The sequence below is a fragment of the Lissotriton helveticus genome, chromosome 6 (assembly GCF_964261635.1).
Source record: "Lissotriton helveticus chromosome 6, aLisHel1.1, whole genome shotgun sequence".
In the NCBI taxonomy this organism is placed as follows: Eukaryota; Metazoa; Chordata; class Amphibia; order Caudata; family Salamandridae; genus Lissotriton; species Lissotriton helveticus.
In genome coordinates, this window is record NC_136067.1 from 2059154908 (window position 1) to 2059176085 (window position 21178).

Here is a 21178-nt window from a genome sequence, read left to right on the forward strand (position 1 = left end):
CATAACCACTTTCTCAGATGCATTTAATTAGTGGTATTGTTGCAGGGGTCTGTTCATGAATAGAACTGTGTGTAGGATTATGGGACCTTAGCGCATGGGGACTGAGTCATCCTACCTGGTGACAGAAATGAAATCCACATTAGTAACAACAGGAGATCGCTAAATTGGCCATTTATTTTGGACCATAGCGATATTCTCAGTGAAATATATTCACTTTTTGCTGGGACCTTCGCTTCATATTTGAGTCTAACTCCCGAGGAGGAAGCAAAAACTTCCTTCTTGATTATACATCAGGAGTTCTTCTCTAAATTAAAACTATTGGTTACTAAAATGCCGAAAAAAATTCAGCAGAAGACCCAGAATCTGTCACACAGTAAACCTTGGTACGGTAGATCCTGTAGAGAGTCGAAGAGGGAACTGATAGTTGCGATTAAGTCCAAGTCACAACATGATGTTCATAAAGCCAGAAACAACTATAAATCTGTCCAAAGGATATCAAAAAGTGCATGGGAGGAAGAGAAATGGGCGGAATTGTTGTCAGCCGCAAGGTCACGCAATACTGTGGCTTTTTGGAGGTTGATAGCAAACGGGACTAATGCAGGAAGGGTGGCTAAGGACACCTTTTTAGATGAGCAAACTTGGGTAACTCATTTTACTAACTTGTATAGAAAATATGAAGATCCTTATATAGCATCTAATATAGCAAGTTATGTAACTCCAGTTGATCCGCTTGTCTTCACCTTGGGGGAAACTGAGCTGGCGTTAAGCCAAGTAAAAAGTGGGAAAGCCCCTGGCTTGGATAAAATCCATGGGGATCTTTACAAGCACGACTCAAAACTATGGGCACCCTATATTAATTATCTGTGCAATAAACTATCATGTAGTCTAGAATTTCCAGAAAGTTGGAAAGGAGCAGAAATTGTTTTAATATATAAAAAAGGAGACAGGAAGGATCCTTGTAACTATCGGCCAATAAGCTTAATGGACATCCTACAGAAAATTTACTCACGCCATATTTTAGTACGAGTGAGTAATTGGCTGGATGAAAACTCATTTTTGACTAAATTTCAAGCCGGGTTCAGGATAAAAGTCAGCACCATAGATCAGTGCTTTAGATTCTGCTGCCTCTATTGGAAGTACGTAATGATAAAAAAGGCCCATCTGTATGTCGCCTTTGTTGATTTAAGGGCGGCATTCGATTTGGTGCCACGTGACCTCCTTTGGAAAACGTTGAGTGCAGCAGGTATGCCAGATAATATAGTAGCACAGATCATAAAATTACATGAAGGGAACTTTGCGAGAATTAGATGGGGTCCAAACGGCGAACTATCCGGGAAAATTCCAATTGAACGTGGAGTTCGCCAAGGATGTGTTCTGGCCCCCACGCTTTTTTCTATTTTTGTAAATGATATTCCCTCACACCTAGAAAGATGTAAAAGTGATGCTCCCAAATTGAATGGTGAAAGGGTAGCTTCTCTATTATTTGCTGACGACACAATCCTGATATCCCAAACAAAGAATGGCTTGCAGATTTTATTGAACACTTTTAATGATTACTGTTGTCAAAAGGGGCTAGAGATTAATGTCAAGAAAACGAAGTACATGGCCCTGAATCCAACCAAACCTGATAAGGGGTGTTTAACGTTAAAAGGCGTGAAGCTGGAGTCAGTGCCTCACTTCTCATATCTAGGGGTGACATTAGATTCCAACTTCACCTGGAAAGCACAATTGGAAAAAAGCAAATTAATATTCGCTCAGAATGTTAAACCGATACTTAGAGAGCAAAGCTTAAGCACCAGTAAAGCGGTGTTTCCCGTAATGGAACTTTTTAAATTTAAAGTCCAATCATCAGTGCTCTATGGTGCAGAACTGTGGGGGTAGGGGTCCAAGGAGACCTTTAGTGTCCAAGATAATAATTTCATGCGAAGCTTGGTAAGGGTTCCGAGAGGAACTCCATTAGTACCTCTGCAATTGGACCTTAATTTTAAAAGAACAGACCATCATGTTCTTATTAAACCACTTATGCTATGGGTGAGATTGTGGCATGTCCCTGAATTACAAGATTATAGAGAGGGGCTTATAGAGATTATGGCGCTGGACACCCAGAAAAAAATCCCATGGCTTAGACATGTTAGCACTTGGTTTAATAACATAGGTCTGAAACATTTTTGGGAAAACCCTGAGCTATTACCATCTAACCCAAAATTAGTCCTGAAAAGGGCCTTTTGGTCCTATGTAGCAAACATGACCGTGAATGCCATAACTAGTGGTTCATTAGTTAAAAAATTTTTAAACTTTAAGGATGAACCATTTTATGAGACTTTTATGGATGAAATTGAGCCTCCACTTGCCAAAACATTATTTTTAAAGTTTAGATACGGTAATCTCGTATTAAAATCAACTTTGGCTCGTTGGGCGAGGAACCGTGATCCATCTTCCGAGGCATTGGACGAAGTTTGCTCACTTTGTGATAACAACCAAATAGAGAATGAGCAACATATCCTTTTCTTCTGTCCCTTGTATGGCCAAGAAAGAACAAGATGGATCAAACCAATATGCCTATTATTAGGCTTGAGATCCTACCGTCAGGCTCTGAGAATTTTGACTACAAACACTTCACAACAGATAATATTTAGTGTTAGTAGATTTCTACTTTCTGTTTGCCACCGCAGGAAAAAAATGGGTTATAAGCTGTAACCGAGTTTCTTTCATCTATGGACTTGAATTATGGACTAGAAATTGTTTTTATTAGCACCGCTTAACTGAAATTGCTCCTAAAAATTATTGAAATGTCCTCCAGTCTTATATGATTTTTAATGTCATGCTCCAAGAGTCTTTCTACATCTGTTGCACAGTTATATAGTATGTTTTAAAAAAAAAAAAAAATTCTATTGAATGCCGTTATATATTTTTCTTTTTTTTCTTTTATTGAATTGTAATGTTTAAATCGTTCTTTTATGGCGCCAAGCCGAAATAAAGATATTGAATTGAATTGAATTGAGTCATCCTACCACCTTAGTACCCATGAGCCCAGGACCTACTAGCTATAGTGTCTCACGTGCCCTCCTACTCACTTACAGAGAAACAAGTGATTAGACACCCCAGAATACAACACTCCTAAATCTCTCAGGACTACGGGTTGCAAGACACAATCTTTCGCTCACACTCTTGTACCTGTCCACAATAAGATCTGAAAGAGACATTAACCAGTTTAAAATATTTACTTTAACTAACGTGCTCAGTATACAAGCCACAACAAGCAGAAACATGCATAATACAAATACAGTCAGCATAGCATCTAGTCCATAAATCATGAAGGGAGATGTCATCATGAAAAGACAATAGAGCCTAACCTACCTCCCCTTGCTAAGAAGCATTATTAATATATATTAGAAGATATCTGGGCTTTGCAGACCACATACCTTAGGCTATAGATAGTATTTCTACCTCATAGGTGCTCTCTAGCTCTTCTCCCTGGAAAGGTTCCTCTCCAAGTGTGTGCTCCCTATGCATGTATCCCCATAATACCAAAGTAAGATTTCCAAATAACAGCTGCATTGGTATGTTTTGTATGGGTGCTAGGGCCTGACCAGAATAGAATAACATGGGGCATTGTTTATCAACCTTGCTCACAATGTTCAGACTAAATCCCAGGAACTGGCAGAGAGTGAACACAATTGATGATTCCCATGTGAAAGTACAAACAAAGTCTTAGCAAAAATAAGGCCATTTAGTAACATGCGCAAAGCGTCTGCAGAGCTCATGCTAACGTGAAGACGACAATGTCCCCATTGGCCACATGACCGTATAGTGTCCCTCATACTAGTTTAGGGTGTCAGAGCACTTAACATCACACACACATTGCACAGAGACAACCTATCATAGGTGTGTAAATCAGTTTATAGGAAATGTTACATAAGACAGAGGTCTATAAGGTGTAGGAGTGACATGTTATCCATACTGGTAGGTAGTATGGTTTAAGAGTGCTTGGACTGCAGAAGCAAAAATTCAGAATTAAGGGGCATATTAGTAAGGGTGTTATCGCCTCTTTAGCGGCACTTGTTGCCAATAAAGCAGCAATTTTTTTTATCGTCCAATTACCAAGCTGTCGCTAACAGCAGTTGGTGACAGCTTCCAGGCGATAGCCACCGGTTTGGGGCCCGCTTTGCATGTCAGCAATATGTATCGCTAATGACATGCAAAGTGGGCGTACCCAAACTGGTAGCGACCGAAAGCAGTCGCTAACACAGCTATAGCCTATTAGCAATACCCGAGACGTGATAAAAAACGCCTCTAACCCTGATTAGCACCAGGATTTTACATCTGGTAAAAACTTGACTTAGCCATTATTGTCAATGAGAGGTGGCTTCTATGGCTAAGTCCCCACCTGCCTATTAGTGAGATTTTCCTTAGCGATAGGATTTTTATCGCTGGAAATCTCGTGTTAAACATGGGATTCGCCACTATTGCTGGATTTTTTATCGCCGTGGAGATAAACGTTGGTAATACTAAGCGCGAGTTGCGATCATTTTTGCAAGTTGTTGCTAATATGCCCCAAAAATTGTAACACCATGGTTGTGGGTGCTCGTTCTCAATAAAAATTGATAAATATCCCCGAACAAGCACTTTTTACAACATTAGGATAACGAAAGACTGGAGGCCAAAATCATAACGCTCTAATCTATACCTTGCAGTTTGCATGCAGATCTTTGATGATACTTAATAGTTCACTGTTCTATATTAGATTTAAACTTATAAACCCTAAGTATCAAAAGGATCTCTCTGACAAAATCAGTAACCCACTGAGCTAGCCAAATAAAATACAGTTCTGAGATCTGCATGGTACATGTTCTTTGCAGCAGGCATATTAACGCTCTGCGCTACTGTATGATGAATCAAAACTTCCACCAGACAAAACTCCAACCTCTCTCCAGGAAGAAAATTAATCACCTGAGTTATCTTGACATTTTTATTGTTCCCTGGAAATTGCTGGAGGCAAGGAATGTGGTAGCAGGTGCTTTCCAAACCATTATATGCTTGCAAACGAGTCGCCCCCTGAAGTAAGATCCTGGTACCGGTCGCACTTCCCAAGAGCTGGCCCTGAGCAACCGGGGGTAAGGTCGCTTGGTGCTATTGTTCATTAGTGCCTTGGTATTCTTTCAAAAGATGTGATTGTTGATCTGATTGGATTGAATGATGGTACAGCGCATGCCTGAACAACGCATGCCTGTACCACGCAGTCTCAACCATGACTGCATCTTTACCACGCATGCCTTTACCAAACAATTATGTTGTAAAGACATGATGGGTAAAGAGACGTGTGTGCTAAAGATTATGCCCCTGTCCCCTGTCCTGTAAAAGGTCCCTTTTCCCCCTGCCCTGAGCCCTATGGCACACGGTCAGACTGATTTGCATATGGCCATGTCTGAACTGGGGTGGCGGAGTGACTAAAGAATGATGATGGATTTAACCCAAAGCGCCAGGATGCCCTCTGGGTGACAGGCTTGCGCTCTATAAGTATATTAAATAAATAAATAAATAAATAAAAACCCTGACCAGCTGACTGGGGTGAGTGCTTGCATTGTTCAACACTCCGTCCATCATCCCCTTTGGTTTTGCTCTAAAATGTAACTTCATGCCCCAAAAACTACCCTGACCCCACTCCCACCATCCCCCGCCCTGAGCCCTAAAAATGGTCCCCATACATGACCAAAGTACTCCTACCCAGTCCCCCAGCCCTGAGGCCTAAAACTGCCCGCCATGTAAATTGTTACTTTTACCCCAACCCTATGCCCTAAAAGTTAACCGCATGCCCCAAAAACAACCCTGACCCCAGGCTCCCCTGCCCTGAGCCCTAAAAACTGGCCCCTATATTCCTAAAGTACTCCGACCCAGCCCCCGCCCTGAGGCCTAAAACTGCGCAGCCCTTAAAACTATCCCTTTTCCCCTGCCCCACCCTGAGCCCTAAAAACTGTCCACTTGCCCTAAAATCTTCCCCGACCCCATCCCCCTGCCCTGAGCCATAAATACAGTTCCTTACACCAGTAAAAGTACAGTTGACTCAGCCCCCCCTGCGCTGACCCATAAAACTGCTCCCAGCCCTATAAACAACCCCAACCCCCTCCTGAGTGCTAAAAACTACCCCGCCCAGAAAAACTATCCCCATGCAACTAAGACCCAGTCACACTTACCTCACTGCGTCCTCTCCTGATCCTTCCTTTTACTTTCTTTCTGTCCCAACCGTCCGCTCAGCAAGTAGACCACACATTGCCTTAACCAGGCATAGGTGTTGTTATGGCATATGTGTGGTTAAGGCATGCGATGTTCGGCATGGGAGGAAACGGCATGTGTGGCTGAGCCTGCGTTTTTAAGGCCTTTTCCCATCTGATTGTGGGTGTCTACAAAAGAGGTGTAGAAAGAGGCTGCAGGGATGCAGACAGAGAATTGCATAAAGAGGGAAGTGGGATGTAGATAGAGACAAGAGAGATGCAGAAAGAAGCAAGAGCAGTGCAGAAAGAAGCAACAGGGGTACAGAAAGAGGCAAGGGTTTGCTGAAAGAGGAGAGATAAATGCAGAAAGAAGCAAAACAAGTACATAAAGAGGCGAAAGGGGTGCATAAAGGGACAAGAGCAGTGCAGAAAGAACAAAGAGATGTGCAGAAAGAGGCAAGAGAGGTAAAGAGGCAAGAGAGGTGCAGAAAAAGTGAAGAAGGGTAGAGAAAGAAGCAAGAAACTTACAGAAAGATGCATATGAGGTATAGAAGAAGGTAAGAGAATTGCAGAAAGAGGCATGAGAGTTGCAGAAATAACAGGCAAAAGGGGTGCAGAAAGAAAAAACAGGTATGTAGACAGCGGAAAGAGGGCAAGAGGGATGCAGAAATTTGCAAGAGAGGTGCTGTAAGAAGAGAAGCAAGAGCAGAGCAGAAAGAACCAACAGAGGTACAGAAAGAGGCAAGAGGGGTACAGAAAGCAGGCAGCAAGAAAGGTGCAGAAAGAAGCAAAAGAGGAGCAGAATGAGGCAATAGAGGTGCAGAAAGAGTCAAGAGAGGTGCACAGAGCAAAAGCAGTAGAGAAAGAGGCAAGAGGGGTATAGAAAGAAGCAAGAGAAGTGCCGAAAGAAGCAAGAGAAGTGGGGAAATAGGGAGAAGGGGTGCAGAAAAAAGCAAGAGGGCTGCAGATATTTGCAAGAGCAGTGCAGAAAGAACCAACCGCGGTGCAAAAAGAGGCAAGAGGGGTGCAGAAAGAGGTAGGAGAGGTGCACAAAGAGGCAAGAGGGGTACAGAAAAAGGCAGGAGGGGTGCAGAAAGAAGGGAGAGGTGTGCAGAAAAAAGCAAGAGAGGTGCAGAAACAGGCAGGAAATATGCAGAAAGAGAAAACAGGGGTTCAGAAAGAGGCAAGAGAGGTGCAGAAAGAAGCAAGAGTACTGTGTGGGGCTTACTGGAGGTACCTGGTGGGCTAGTTGGCCCCTAAGGACCCTTAAGATTCGAAGGGACTCAATTTCCCAACCCAAAATATGCCAAGAGGCACATTTGCGAAATGGTACAGGCAGGGGTCGGGGCCTCTAGCAAGATGCTGTTTTTTCTATACTTTTCATATTTTCAGAAGGGGGGCTGTGTGGCTCCCCTTCTATTACTAATTTTTGGGGCCTGGGGACCCCATCTCCCAGGGCCTAAGCCATTTTGTTTACTTTTAAAGAAAAAAACGGGAATGGGACCGCATGGCCCTCCGTCCCTGGGCCTCTTTAGGCCTCGGGGACCCCATCCCCCTAGGCCTGGCCTGATTTTTATATTATCACTATTGGGGGGGCTGCGTGGCTCCCCTACTGTGGCCAATTTTGGCCCCTGGGGACCTCATCCGCCGGGGCCTGGCCTTATTAAAAAATAAATATCTATTTTTATTCGGGAGGGGGGCTGCGAGGTCCCCCTTCCCTGGGCCACTTTTGGCCCCAGGGACCCCATCCCCGGGGCATGCCCAATACTTTATTTCTTTTTTAAAGGGAGGCTAACATGCAGCTCCTGTTGCCCAAAAGCAATCTGCTTGGCTTCTTAGAAGCGAGAGCAGGTTTCCTGCTCTTGCTTCTAAGAAGCAAACAGCAATGTCCCGTGGGTGGACACCCCAGGACATTGCAGGAGCTGGTCCTGGGGGCTGGCAGTCCCCAGGGCCAAGGAGGGCTCCAGGAGGGGGGCCGCACAGCCCCCCTCTCAACATTGACATGGCCCATGTGAGGTGGTGGTTCCTGTGGCCGGGGGCCGTAACGGACCCACATATTAACATAATTAGTGCCCCAGGGAGGTGGTGGTCCCCGGGGCAGTGTCGGAGGGGCAGGAGCACCCCTCCCCACAATTATTCATTTACATTTAAGCCCCGGGGAGGTGGCGGTACCCGGGGCAGCGTGGGAGGGGGCAGCCATAAGCAGAATGCTCGCTGTACTGTGGGCAACATTGGGCCAAGAATGGACTTGTAGCACAGATCTGTGAAGGGAGGAAGGCTCATGTCTGGTGTATAAATTAAGCGCAATGCTGGAAGTGCCGCAGTGTTGATGCTCCACGAATTAGGCATAGGATGTACTTACTAGGGGTGCGACCAAAGTTGTCTAAGGGTCGGACCGGGGATGCTCCGTCAGAGTAGAATTACAACAGGTAGGCACCGCAAGGTCGGTGCCAGGTACCTTCTGTCAAGAGAGAGGTGGATTAGTGCTGGGCATGCCTGATAGGTAGGAAGTGCTGGTGCCTGCTAATTGCATGCGGGCAGCTAAACATTTCCTTGAGACCGCATGAGTCAGTCAGGATTTCTTTGAACAGTCTGCCGTCGTGGGTCATGCGTCCAGGGAAAGAGTAGTGTCGATAAAAACCAACACACCAAGAGATTGGTGTCAGGTAAGATTACCGAGCAGGCATGAAGGCACGCAGCACACGGAACTCGTGATGGGAATACAGGATGAAGAAAATTACATAAGGGCTGAATGGATCGGTCAAGGTATTTCGGGACAAGCAGTCGCTCTGTCACGAACATGCACTGTGAATGCGCCGTAGGTTGCTTTCCCAAAACACCGCACATTAGGTGCCAGGATAAATCTGTTGAGGAGGAGTGGTATTGAATTCGGTAAACGGGGGTCGTGAGAATCGCGGGAAGCAGGGAAAACGGGTATTTATTCCGATCAGCTAACATACCTTGAACTGCTTAAGTCGGTAGGAGAGAACAGGGGACGAGCAGCCGCTCCACCTCGTGCTAACTGTAAAGGAAGTTGGTAGGATAAGGCGGAAGCGAATATATTCTTCTGGTGAGAGAAAGACTAAACCGTGTCAGTGCAGTACCTGCACGGGGAAGCAATGCCCTCAATTGCAGCACATGCATGGAATACAGAGCCCTGAAGAGGGTTGGGACCAGGCTGTCAAGAGCTGAGTGTAGTTTCGATGTCATGTCCTTGGTCAGATCAGGGAGACAAATTAGCATGTGCAAAAAGGAGGATAGAGGCACATGAGACAGGTGTGAATTATCTGATGCCAAAGACAGAAATAGACTACGCAGATAATTATTTACAGTGTGAATAAGGAGTGTAGAAATGAAGAGGCTTAAGCTCACATTTGGCGGATGATCCATACTTGTTGGTGGTGACAGGTCTCGTCGCTTTGTATTGCTGATTCTTTTTCATTCCTGCTTATTTCCTTTGTCACTGTTTTTATATCTGGCTTTCCTCATCTCCTTCTCTCTTTTCTGCCTTTTCTTTCTCTGGACCCAAATTGGATGATGAAAACTAGGTTCAGGTCCCCAATAATGAGTGCTTGTGCCCACCACATGTGACCACTTGCACACAATGCACTGTCTTTTTGTTGCCCCGTGTCTGAGGTGATGTGTTTTGTGCTGCATTCATGCCCTGTGGCTTTAAGTGCTACCCACAGTCCGGCAACCTAAACCTTCTTTTTTAGCCCCTTCGCAGACGTGAGTTTGTCCTGTGCTGGCATTGCGTCTCCGTTTTTGGAATGTCTCTCCTCTTCCCGCACACAAAGGAAGAAGTGCAGGGGAGGAACTGTGCATCTTATACACCACTTTCATGCTTAGCCATCCTGTGTGCCTCTGCTGGGATGTGGATTGACTGGCTTTTTGGAGTTACATGGGCTGGGGATGTGCATTCTCTTGAGACAGCCACTGGGGGGGGGGGTCGAGGTGTGTCCTCCCTTTCCTGGATGAGTCAGGGCTGGGATAAATAGACCTGGGCTACACTTAGAGTAGTGGGAGGAGATTTACTTGTACCTGAATGGGCCTGGTCTGTCTTGGACAATGTCTTGGACAGGAAGCTGGGCCAGAGAAGACAGAACTGGTTTGTGCTGGGCACAGACACTCTCTGCCCAAAAGAACAAAGAGAAACTGAGTATACATATTGGGGCCGAGACCCCAGAACTTTAGAGCTGGCTGGGATCAAGGAACCTGCCAAGAAGAAGAGCTGGAAGAACTGCCACCAGGAGTACTGCCCCTTTGCTGTGTTGTTGCTTTGCTGGGTTGGCTTCTGCCTTGGGCAGTTAAAGGACTGGACTGAACTTTCTCAACTTGTTGCTGATTATCTCCAAGGGCTTGAAGTATTGCTTGCCTCCCGCAAAGACTTCACCGATCTCTGGGTACCGCCTCTGGAACCGTGGTTTCAGGTGCCACAGAGTGGGGAAAGCAACCCACTCCATCACCAACTCCGTTGCTGGCAAGTGTCTTAAATATTCATTCAAAACAACAGTGGTCCTATGTACACAAAATGTTTAGAAACAATAAATATAGACACAATTGATTCTATATTAAATTTGACATGTCCAGCCGGACAGAGGTCTAAATCTTTACTTAATGATAGATGCACGAAAAGAATTCCTTCAACAATTCAACATAGTGGGGCACAAGCCTGTACCCAAGCACATACAGATCAGTATAGTGAGGAAAACAAGGAACAGAACAGGGCTTTGTAGGCAAAAGCTGCAGATTTCTGTAGTTTACAAATGCACAGAAAATTCAAGCGGGCACCTTCACATATACATGACACATGATTTAAGTTTTTTGCATAAGGTGCACATAAAGGTCGACGGCGTTTCGATCCCACTAAGTAATCATGGGGACCATCATCAGGACATTAATTAATGCCTAGTAGATGTAAGCCTTTATTGCCACCGCATTGTCAGGAAGAAGCATTTTGCCGACTGAACCGGTAATCAACACATTAATGGACGCGGTCCCGAAAGGCTCCCGATTCTCGGCAGCCAATTACTCCCTCCTGCTCACCTTCCCAGGGCAGTACACTCCTCCTTCTAGCTCACTCTCGTCGAGCACACCGGGGTCATCTTTTTTTGCCCCTCGGCAATAGAGGCTTACATCTACTAGGCATTTTATCTGGCAAAGTGCATATATTTTAGTACTGTATGTTGGTTTTTTATTGTTTTGGTCTTGTTTTAAATAGATAAAATATTGGATATTTTTCTAAAACTGGTGTGGTGTCCTTTTGTAGTGTTTTCGCTGTATTACTGCTTGTTATGTGCAAGTGATTTACACACTGCCTCAGAGATAAGCCTAACTGCTCGTGCCAAGCTACCAAGGGGGTGAGCTGGGGTTATTTCGGTAGTGTATCCCCCTTTTACTGACTAGAAGGAAGGGTCCCTACATGGACAAAGGTGCAAACGATTGCATACTAGAGACCACCATTTCTAACAAGACCCAAAGGAATGAAGGTGTAAGAGTTCTCTCATCTCAGGAGGCTCAAGTGAATGGAGGAGTACGAGCCCGCTCTTCATCTCAGGAGGTGCAAGAGAAATAAGGTGTACGAGCTCTCTCATTTCAGGACATCCAAAGGAATGAAGGAGTAAGAGCTCTCACATCTCAGAGAATGAAGGAGTATGATGTCTCTCATCTTAGGAGTCCCAAGGGAATGAAGGAGTACGAGCTCTCTGATCTCAGAGAATGAAGGAGTATGAACTCTCTCGCCTCAGGAAGCCCAAGAGAGAGTGCATCCTGGAAAGTGTAAAATTCAAACTCTCTCTTGTCCTGAAGCACTCCTTTCCGTTTTCATCTTCACCTGAGAACAGCACGGACATCTTGACTTTCAGGAAAGGACTAAAGACTCAAGTATTTAAATTCTACCTTGAAGGTCCAAGCCCCATGAGACCCCCAAATGCTTTGGCATGGCTCATGCTCCCCCCTCAATTATAGAAACTGTTCATAATCACTACTTTGACCCAGGAAATGTTCTAGAAGTGAGTAATATGCATATCTAGGACTATATTCAAGCTCCTCCTATGTTTATGGTATATAGCAGTATGCTTCACCTTCCCCCTGCATCCTCTTCCTCATGCCCCCATATACTTCCACTACTGCACTCCCCTTTCCGTCACTATTCAGCCAGTCATTTCACTATTCTGTTATGTGTTTTTGCTTCATATCACCTGGTAAAGTGACATATGACCTGTGGCAGCACTCATTGTTCACTATAATGTGCCTTAATATCAATACTGAGGAAAGAGCACTATATACAACCATTCGATGAATACATTAGTTTAGAGCATAACTGACTACCGTGAATATTACAATGCAAAACATGCATGTGGCAATAACAGTTTGAAAAGAAGGAAAAAGGGCTCAACAAAACCCAAACATGTAGGACACAATAATTGTAAGCAATTTATTTGAATGATACCACCAGTAGCATGAGGAAGTATATGATATAAACAGGAAACATGAAGTAGGTGAGTCTTCACATTGTATAGTAACAGCATTATATACATTAGTACCCAAGCAGTCAGAGGCAATGCGGTTGACCAACTCAAAGTACACTTCATGCTGAGCAGTCTCATTCTAGAGTACAAGGTTCTCTTTTGGGGGAAACAATTTCACCCTGCTGATTACACCCTTCGCCCTCAAAACAGAGAAGCTTAGAGAATGTAGGGGCATATTTACAAGCCCACATTTAATGGCGTTGTGGTGGCAATAGGGGCTTCGCCTTATTTCTTAACGTGGCTTAACACTGCCTTGTAGATAAGACACCCTATCACAATGTACTTAGCATGAAAGGGGCGGTCAATAAGTGTTGTGTTGGGCGTTCCACCACAACACCCATTGATTTTGACACTGGCCCCTATTTACATGGGGGGCTTAAATAGGATGCAGTGCCAAAATTAAAACCAGGAAAACCTGGTCTTGAACAGGCAAAAAGAAGAGAAATGCTTTATTTCTCCTTGTTTTTGCTGTTTCCATGTGGGCTGCGTTGTGCAGCACACATAGACACAGCAAATTGCCATTGATTGTTTATGTGCAGGAAGGTGACCCTTCCTGCACATAAATAATTTAAAAAATGACGTTTTGCAACTTCTATGTGTGTTACATTAAGCAGCACACATAAAAGTTACAAAAGGTCATTTAAAGATTATAGCAAGACCTTCCTGCACATAACAATCATCCCCTCAAAGTAGACACCCTTGCACTATGGTGCAAGGGTGCATGCGTTGGCACTAGGCTGCTAAGTTTAGTACCAGCACAGGAGGAGATGCAGGGCTGCACCATATTATTGTAAATATAGTGCAGCCCTCCGTTTCTGAAGTGGCAGAGTGCGGGTTAAGCCAAGGAGGCTAACGCCGCACTTCATCACTTTGTTTTAAATATGCCCCTTACTGTCTTAATAACCATGTGATGCTTCGTTGGAAAACTAGTAAAAAGCTGCGGAGAGTACTACATCTGAATGTAAAGATTCATACCAGGAATTAGGTCATGGTGTGTGGAAGAAGAGGCATATTTCAGGCCTCTGAGCAATGTACTAGCAATGTGTTAGCTTTCCATCCTACACTAAATAAGTCACCATTTTATACTTGCTAAGGATTTCATGCCTTTCACTTGTTTAGATGCAGCCGAGTGTCAGCGATGCCCGGACGATCATTGGCCCAATGAGAAGAGGGATATCTGTGTCCCCAGAGTCATCGAATTCCTCTCCTACGAAGAACCACTGGGTGTGGTGTTGGCCATTACAGCCACTTTCCTCACACTCCTCGCTACTGCTATTTTGTGCACCTTCCTATGGTACCACGAGACACCCATCGTCAGAGCCAACAACCGCGGGCTCAGCTACCTCCTACTCCTGGCCCTCATGCTCTGCTTCCTCTGCTCCTTGGTGTTTATCGGCCAGCCCACCAGCCTCAGCTGCATGGTCCGACAAACCCTCTTTGGAGTTGTGTTCTCTATCAGTATCTCATCTGTTCTAGCCAAAACCATCCTGGTGATCATGGCCTTCAACGCCACCAGCCACCACAGCCCTTGGAGAAGGTGGCTGGGGCCCAACACAGCCAATGGAGTCGTCTGTCTCTGCTCAATGCTCCAGGTCATCATATGTACTGTGTGGATACTGAAGTCCCCTCCATTCCCAGAAATGAACATGGAAGCTAATGAGGGGAGGATCGTCTTCCAGTGCAACGAAGGGCACTCCTTTTTCTTTTACTGCATGATGGGATACATGGCGCTTCTTGCCCTGGTTAGCTTTATGGTGGCCTTCCTAGCAAGAACTTTGCCTGCCAGTTTCAATGAGACAAAACTAATTACTTTTAGCATGTTGGTGTTTGTCAGTGTGTGGTTGTCCTTCATCCCAGCATACACAAGCACCCGAGGCAAGTACATGGTGGCTGTGGAGGTGTTTACCATCCAGTCCTCCAGCGCCGGGCTACTGGGCTGCATTTTCTTTCCTAAATGTTTCATTATCCTGCTAAAACCCAAGTGCAACACTCGAGAACATATAAAAGAGAAAGCAAATTATGGCAATACAATGAAAAAACATTGAACAATATTGAGAGTTTCCTTTAAGTTCTTGAAATGTTTTCAGTAAAACCACATTTCATGGGCTGGGCTAAATCACTGAAGCTTGCACAAGTATTTTGGTTGTGTAACCAAACAGAATAAAAGGGAAAGACTTCTAAATATAAAGGCTTCAGATGCAATTTGTATCAGGTGGTAAGGGAGTATATGTACATAACACCACCACAGAAAGTAAATTTGCAGTTTTTAGGTCTTTCATAAAGCCTTTCTTTTGAAAACTTGCATAGAGAAAAGGCTTTGGGTCAGTTATTGCTTTGAGGCAGTGCCAGTCACACTATGGATCAACCCATGCTATTGGCTTTATTTCCTTAATAAGCTTTCTAGGGAATGTTTCAACAAAAGATGCATATGTTCCACTGTTTTCAGCATCTGGCAGGTATTGGGCGGAGAAAAGAAGACATCTTGAAATGAAGGCTTTCAACAATAAAAGCAACTCATTCTGCATGATGACCGGAAGCTTCCTTCAAGCATGAAGTGCATTAGTACCAAAATATATTATAATATTTCTCAAGGGTTAATTTTCAATAATATTTTTTATTTTTCATTTGAAAATACTACATAAATAATGCAAAAGAAAATGTTTTATTTGAAAGACCTGACAATTAGAATAGAATATAAAAATATTGCTTATGTGATACTTCAAGTTGTTCCATTGCTTTTAAGTATGGTTTCCTTTGTATCATGCATATGGGTACCAACCTTATCCAGAACGTTCATGCAGTTTGTTTACTATATTTAATTTGTAATTTATATAATTAATTTATAATATATTTTGTCATGTAGTCACATTCGGTCCGGGGAGGAACACCACCATTTTACATGCTTGGGTTTAAACTTTTTTGGAACGTTGACACTTGACACACTTTTTGCTTGCATGCTTGTATTGATAATGCTCCATGAAAAAACTTTGCTTACATTTAAACATCTTCATAGACACATTATCCGGGGCTTGAATATTACAAAAGCTAAAGTTCACTGTAAAAAATGGTATCGATAATTACTATTCGCTCAGCATCAGCTTTGTCAATGTAGAGTCAATAATGGTAGCCTGACTGAAACTTCGGCATGGCAACATGGGTGATGTTTATTTTATAAACAGCATCACACCTTTGTTTAGTTAGAAGAGCATTTCGCTGGCACTCTTGAGGTTGCCCCATGCCAGAATTCCAGCCCAGCAGATTCCTGTTTACCTCCTGCAAAGGCAAGATGCCCAGCTCGCCACCAAGACGGGCTCCCTGTTGACACTCAACCACAGATAATGGGAAAGCAAGATCACCCAACAGGGATTTTGGCAGGTACACCCATTTTAGGGATACCAGGATAAGTAGCGCTAGTGAGGAACACAAAATATAACAGTAATTATATGCAAGCATATATTCTCTGTAGCAGCACAATGATTGAATTATCTTCTTCACGATTTTTGTAATGCTGATCACGCTATTCTGTTTCCTTCTCTTGATTAGAGCAGCACATATATTTTACACAAGAATTATAATGCTTCAATAAATATTGAAACACCATCTTGTGTCTTTCTTGTCTGTCTCTTTGTGTTTATGCATGAGTTACAAAACAAAAAGGTTCTAGATCTGGTTCCACGATTTGCTTGGGGAGTCAGAGTTGTCATGTTCTCAGGCTGCAAATTCCAACTGTTACCTTGCTAGGTTAGGGGTACATGTGGAGCACTGTGAGCTAGCAGGACTAAGGCCAACATATCCAGATGGCGTATGTAAAATCAGACTTGCGCAATTTGACATTTTTCTTTGTTATTCTATGAACAGCAGTCTTCTGGCCCGTAATTTGAGTGACAGGGCAAGCCCTTAGGCTCTCAAGAGCAGAAAACCAATTGGAAAGGAGGAGACATTTTGTATGGATGCAAGATACCTATGGCTTGGTTTGGTCTTGCTAGAAGAGTTCTAGTTGTTCACTGCAGGTAGGGCCTCATAGACTGTAGGTTGTCTTATGAATGGCCTTTGGGGGGCTTGCTTACAAGTTATTCATTGGCTTTGGTGTCTTAATACTTTTGCACAGCATAACATTTGCTTGGTGTCCACCTGTCCCTAGGGAAGGGATGCCTGTTCCACTTTTTCTTATCCTCACCATCTGCATCACCAGCATCATCTGTAAATTACAGCAGGTGAAAGCAAAGGACTACTCTTGAAATTAAACAGCCACAGGAATAGTTCATGAGCAAACGTCTGCCAGTTTTCACCTGGAAAAGTAATAAACATCCAGCATTGCACATACAATTCAAATTACAGCAAGGCACCAATTGAATAGTGTACAATTTAAAGCACTATTCTCAAAGTACGTAACGAATGAAGTAGAAATTGCATCCTGCAATGCATTTAAGGCAATATTGTTAGGTAACTGATGATGACTATAACAATCTAACTCACTTGCCATCCCTCTGGATGGTTGAGTACACTCTGAGTAATGTTAGGCTGCACATATCACAGACTCCCTCAGACAGCAGATACTGGGCAAAAATGGCTGGAGTATGGGTGTACCCATGCAAACACCCATGCACATGTATGATTATCCCTGTATATGAAGGTGTTGTGACCAAATCATACATGTCATTCTTTGGCTTCCCATTCACAGTTGTCAAGAGTAGGAACTCAGATATGGAGGATACCTATACATTTTCCAAACTGTTCACCCATCAACTACGCACACACACACACACACACACACACACACACACACACACACATACATAGATATATGGTGCATCTTTTGAAAAAGGTTAAAGATTTCGTCCTTCATTCACATGCACGATGAAGCCACACTTTCATCATGCACCTAGGCTGCCTGTGGGGGGCTGTGCAGCACACAGTGGGACACAATTATGGGACATCTTAGAAGGCTCATTCCTGCTCTCAATTTCTCATGCTGGGCTATAAGCATTGTTCTGAGCTGGATGATGTTCAGAGTACATAATTTATTTACTGCTTCATTTAGTGATCTCTACAGATGTCACATGCAAGGTATGTTCTAGACCAGGTGAAGGTGTGTTTTGAAAATGTCAATGAGAGTGCCTACATTTTACATATGTCAGTAACTTTGTGTAGAATAAGACAAGGACTGTCAGGGGTGCATATCTGAATAATTTTTCTACAATACACATCCCTTGTAGGATACTACTGCCAGGAAGGGAGACATATGTTGCATTTACCACAGAGCAATGTCTATCTATTTTGTGTAGGTTACTGAGCAGCAAGCATGATGTATGAGTGTTGTTGAAATTTGTATATTTCATTTTGCCTTCTGCAACATTGTCTTCGTCTAAGCCTGGGATTTCACATGCAGCCGTCCATAAGGGAGATCATTATGTGCATGGTGAGTAGTTTTTGTGTGAGTCCAAGCGAGACACGTACAGCATCCATGGTGTGCTGTGCTGATATACAAGGAGTGTGAGCATTCTCTACACATCATGAATGTGACCGTGTACAGGGGAATTTTTTTGGCTTGTATGGGGGCGCACAGAAAAAGAAGCCAAAAAGAACCTGTCAATTTTGAATATATGAAAAAGTTCCTTTATTCTGTATTGTTCATTTTAAAAAACAGTCACAATTCGATTTGCAACAAAATCAGCCAACGCGTTTCACTCCATACCACGGAGTTTCTTCAGGGCTGAAATCGAAATAAATAAAAAAGACCTCAATGAATTTTACATTTCATAATTGGATCTAATTCGACATGTCAAGCAGACATCATTAACCTTATTATTTAAAAACATATTACATAAAAACATACACTACAAGAGAAGATACAACGACCGATACAAAAAGGAACACCTACAACCTCGATGCAAGTATTGTTATCATAAGCATTATAATCTCTATTTTTCCGTACATTTTGACAAGCGTTTTGACAGGAAACCGAATATCGGAATTCATACTTTCTAAAACCATAGTTAGAAAGTATGAATTCTTATTGATAAACACAGTGAGTTTCTTTATAGTATTGGTCTTAATTCAATCATGGAATTGGTAGTCCTTTAACTGTTAGTTGATTTTAACCACGTAGTCCCCTTTGTTCCTATTGACTATATTCCCACCTTTATCTGCTTCCCGTATAACTATGGTATCATCATTACGCAGCCTGAGGAGTGTCTGTCTCTCTTTAAAGGATAAATTATATTTAGGCTGTGGATTCCTTTTGAATATGTCTGACAAAAGAAATGGACTCCATCCATGTGTGTGCTGGAATACCTCATGTCGCCACAGAGACATCCCCTTTTATATGATATTGTACCTTACATGTTCTAAATAATGGCCCGTCGGAATTTTGACATGCGTTGCTTTCCTGTCATTATGCTCAGAATCACAGAATGACTTGAAGCATTAAAATTCCAGTCAATAACTGTTTCTCTCATGGGGTCCTGAATAATAAAGCTTGTTAGCGTGTCTGAAAGTGCTATTATGGAATGGATGTGTGGTACCATGGGGTTCTATGTGGTACCTCATTCAGGTGGTTGCTTCTCTTCGCAGGATTGTCTACGGTATTATCTCTCCACTTCAATATGGCCACTGTGCTTCATATGTGTTTTTTTCACAGTTAGTGCAGTGCGTTTGTTTGCCGTCAACATACAGATGTACATGACTGGGATGACAAGCACTAGGTTAGGGCACCTTTTTGACGACAATTACCCACTATGGAAAGGCATTGAAGATGTGCGACGAGCATTAATAAGGATTCAAGTGAGCCTGGTGTACCGAGATATAGGGAGGTTTGGGCGTTGTGGCATTTAGCGCATAATGGGGGCTTACAGGCCATGCTACTTTTCATATACAGTAATGTCAAACATACATTTGGCTGCCAATACAGGCACATTTCTTTTTTTATGAATGGGTAAATCATGGGGGTCTCAAACACTCATGCACATGGCATGAGGGGCATTTCGGCTCTGACACTATAGAACAACGGGTGTATTCAATTATGCGCGGGAAGGTGTTGGGACTCTGGTACACTCATGACCCAAGGCTTGAGGGGCATTTTGGATTCCGACACCATGCTCCGACAGCACACATCTAAATTGTTGGAGGGTGGCACTACTGCTAGTCAGCTAGCCTGCTTTAATGAATAGTTCAAATATTGTTGTTTATCATTTGGTCCTGATTTATATGCGCAGGAGACCATGAATTTTTCTTGAAGGACTACTACGGACAAGGAATTCTATTGACCAATTTTCCTTTGGACCAATTAAGATCTGCACGCAATTTAGTTCTTCTGGCCCATTGTTCATCACATCTAATGTTGAGACGTTAATGTCCGCCGGATGCAGCACATTTATTGACAGCCAGCAAACCCATTGGTGGCTGCTTTCTATGACTTACAAAGTTGGCCGCTATTTACACCAAAGGTCTCAATTTGCACTTGGGGTCATATTATGTTTGACACATGATTATCGCTGATTGTAGGAGGTGATGATGTACGGATTATTGTATGCATTGTTCGCTTGTTTGGTTGCCTTTTTGGCAGATATGCCACCAAGGGAATGGTTTATTTTGATGTCTGTAAAGGTAATCTTCCCTCATAGGCAACAAGATACCTTCTCATTCTGTGGGGGAGCCCATGGACTGCTCCCTCTGTGTAAGGTGCTGCTGCAGGGCCGAGTGCTCTATTAGACTCTCAACATATGACGGTTTGCCCGGCTTCTTCCAGACTTGGTGTCAGAATCTTCTGTGGCATGAGGTGGCGAAGAGTGTTGACACTGCATTGACTTAAGATCAGGTTTCTCCTGTTCCAACCTCAAAATCAAAGAGGCCTCTCCCAGTGTGAGGACTGCATGTGTTTTTCCATTCCACACTACAATAAGGCAAAATGGGTGGACCCCCTGTAGCGAATCTCCTTCTCCTGGAGTGCTTTGGTCAAGGGTTTCAGGGTCCTGCTCCGAGTGTGATAAGTGACAACTCTTTATAGATCCATAGTTGCACACCTTCAAAGATAATAGAATGCTGGTATCTCACCGCAGTCATTAACATTTCTTTTTTATGATAGTTAAGCAGGCATGTAATAATGTCCTGTAGTGTCCAGGGTGTCCCGAGGGGTGGCCAGCTCTGTGGGTGCAATCCAAATTAAGATCTTTGTCTGACAATCCTGGGACTATGTGGCAGATGAGATATTCCTCCAGGTGGCCAGCATCTGCCTGTAAAGAGATCCCCTTTATACGAATGTTAGATCTGCTGAACCTGTTCTCCAAGTCTTCTAGATTATAACTGAGGTATGCATTTTGATCTTGAAGTTTAAGTATTTGGTGACGGCATGCTTCTAGTTCCTCTTCTGTAGGGACATTTCCTTGCTCCAGCATATCAATTAGTTGGCCTAGTACCCCCACCTCTCAATGAATTTCCTTA

At 43.5% G+C, this 21178-nt stretch overlaps 1 protein-coding gene across 1 annotated transcript in view; it reads left to right on the forward strand.

The window, feature by feature from the left end:
- Positions 1–14784, forward strand: part of LOC144762985 (extracellular calcium-sensing receptor-like) — a 283734-nt gene extending 268950 nt beyond the window's left edge. The window contains exon 8 of the mRNA XM_078648298.1: positions 13859–14784. Coding sequence (XP_078504424.1) covers positions 13859–14784 — 926 coding nt within the window. The remainder of the gene's footprint in view (positions 1–13858) is intronic.
- The last annotated feature ends 6394 nt before the right edge of the window (positions 14785–21178 follow it).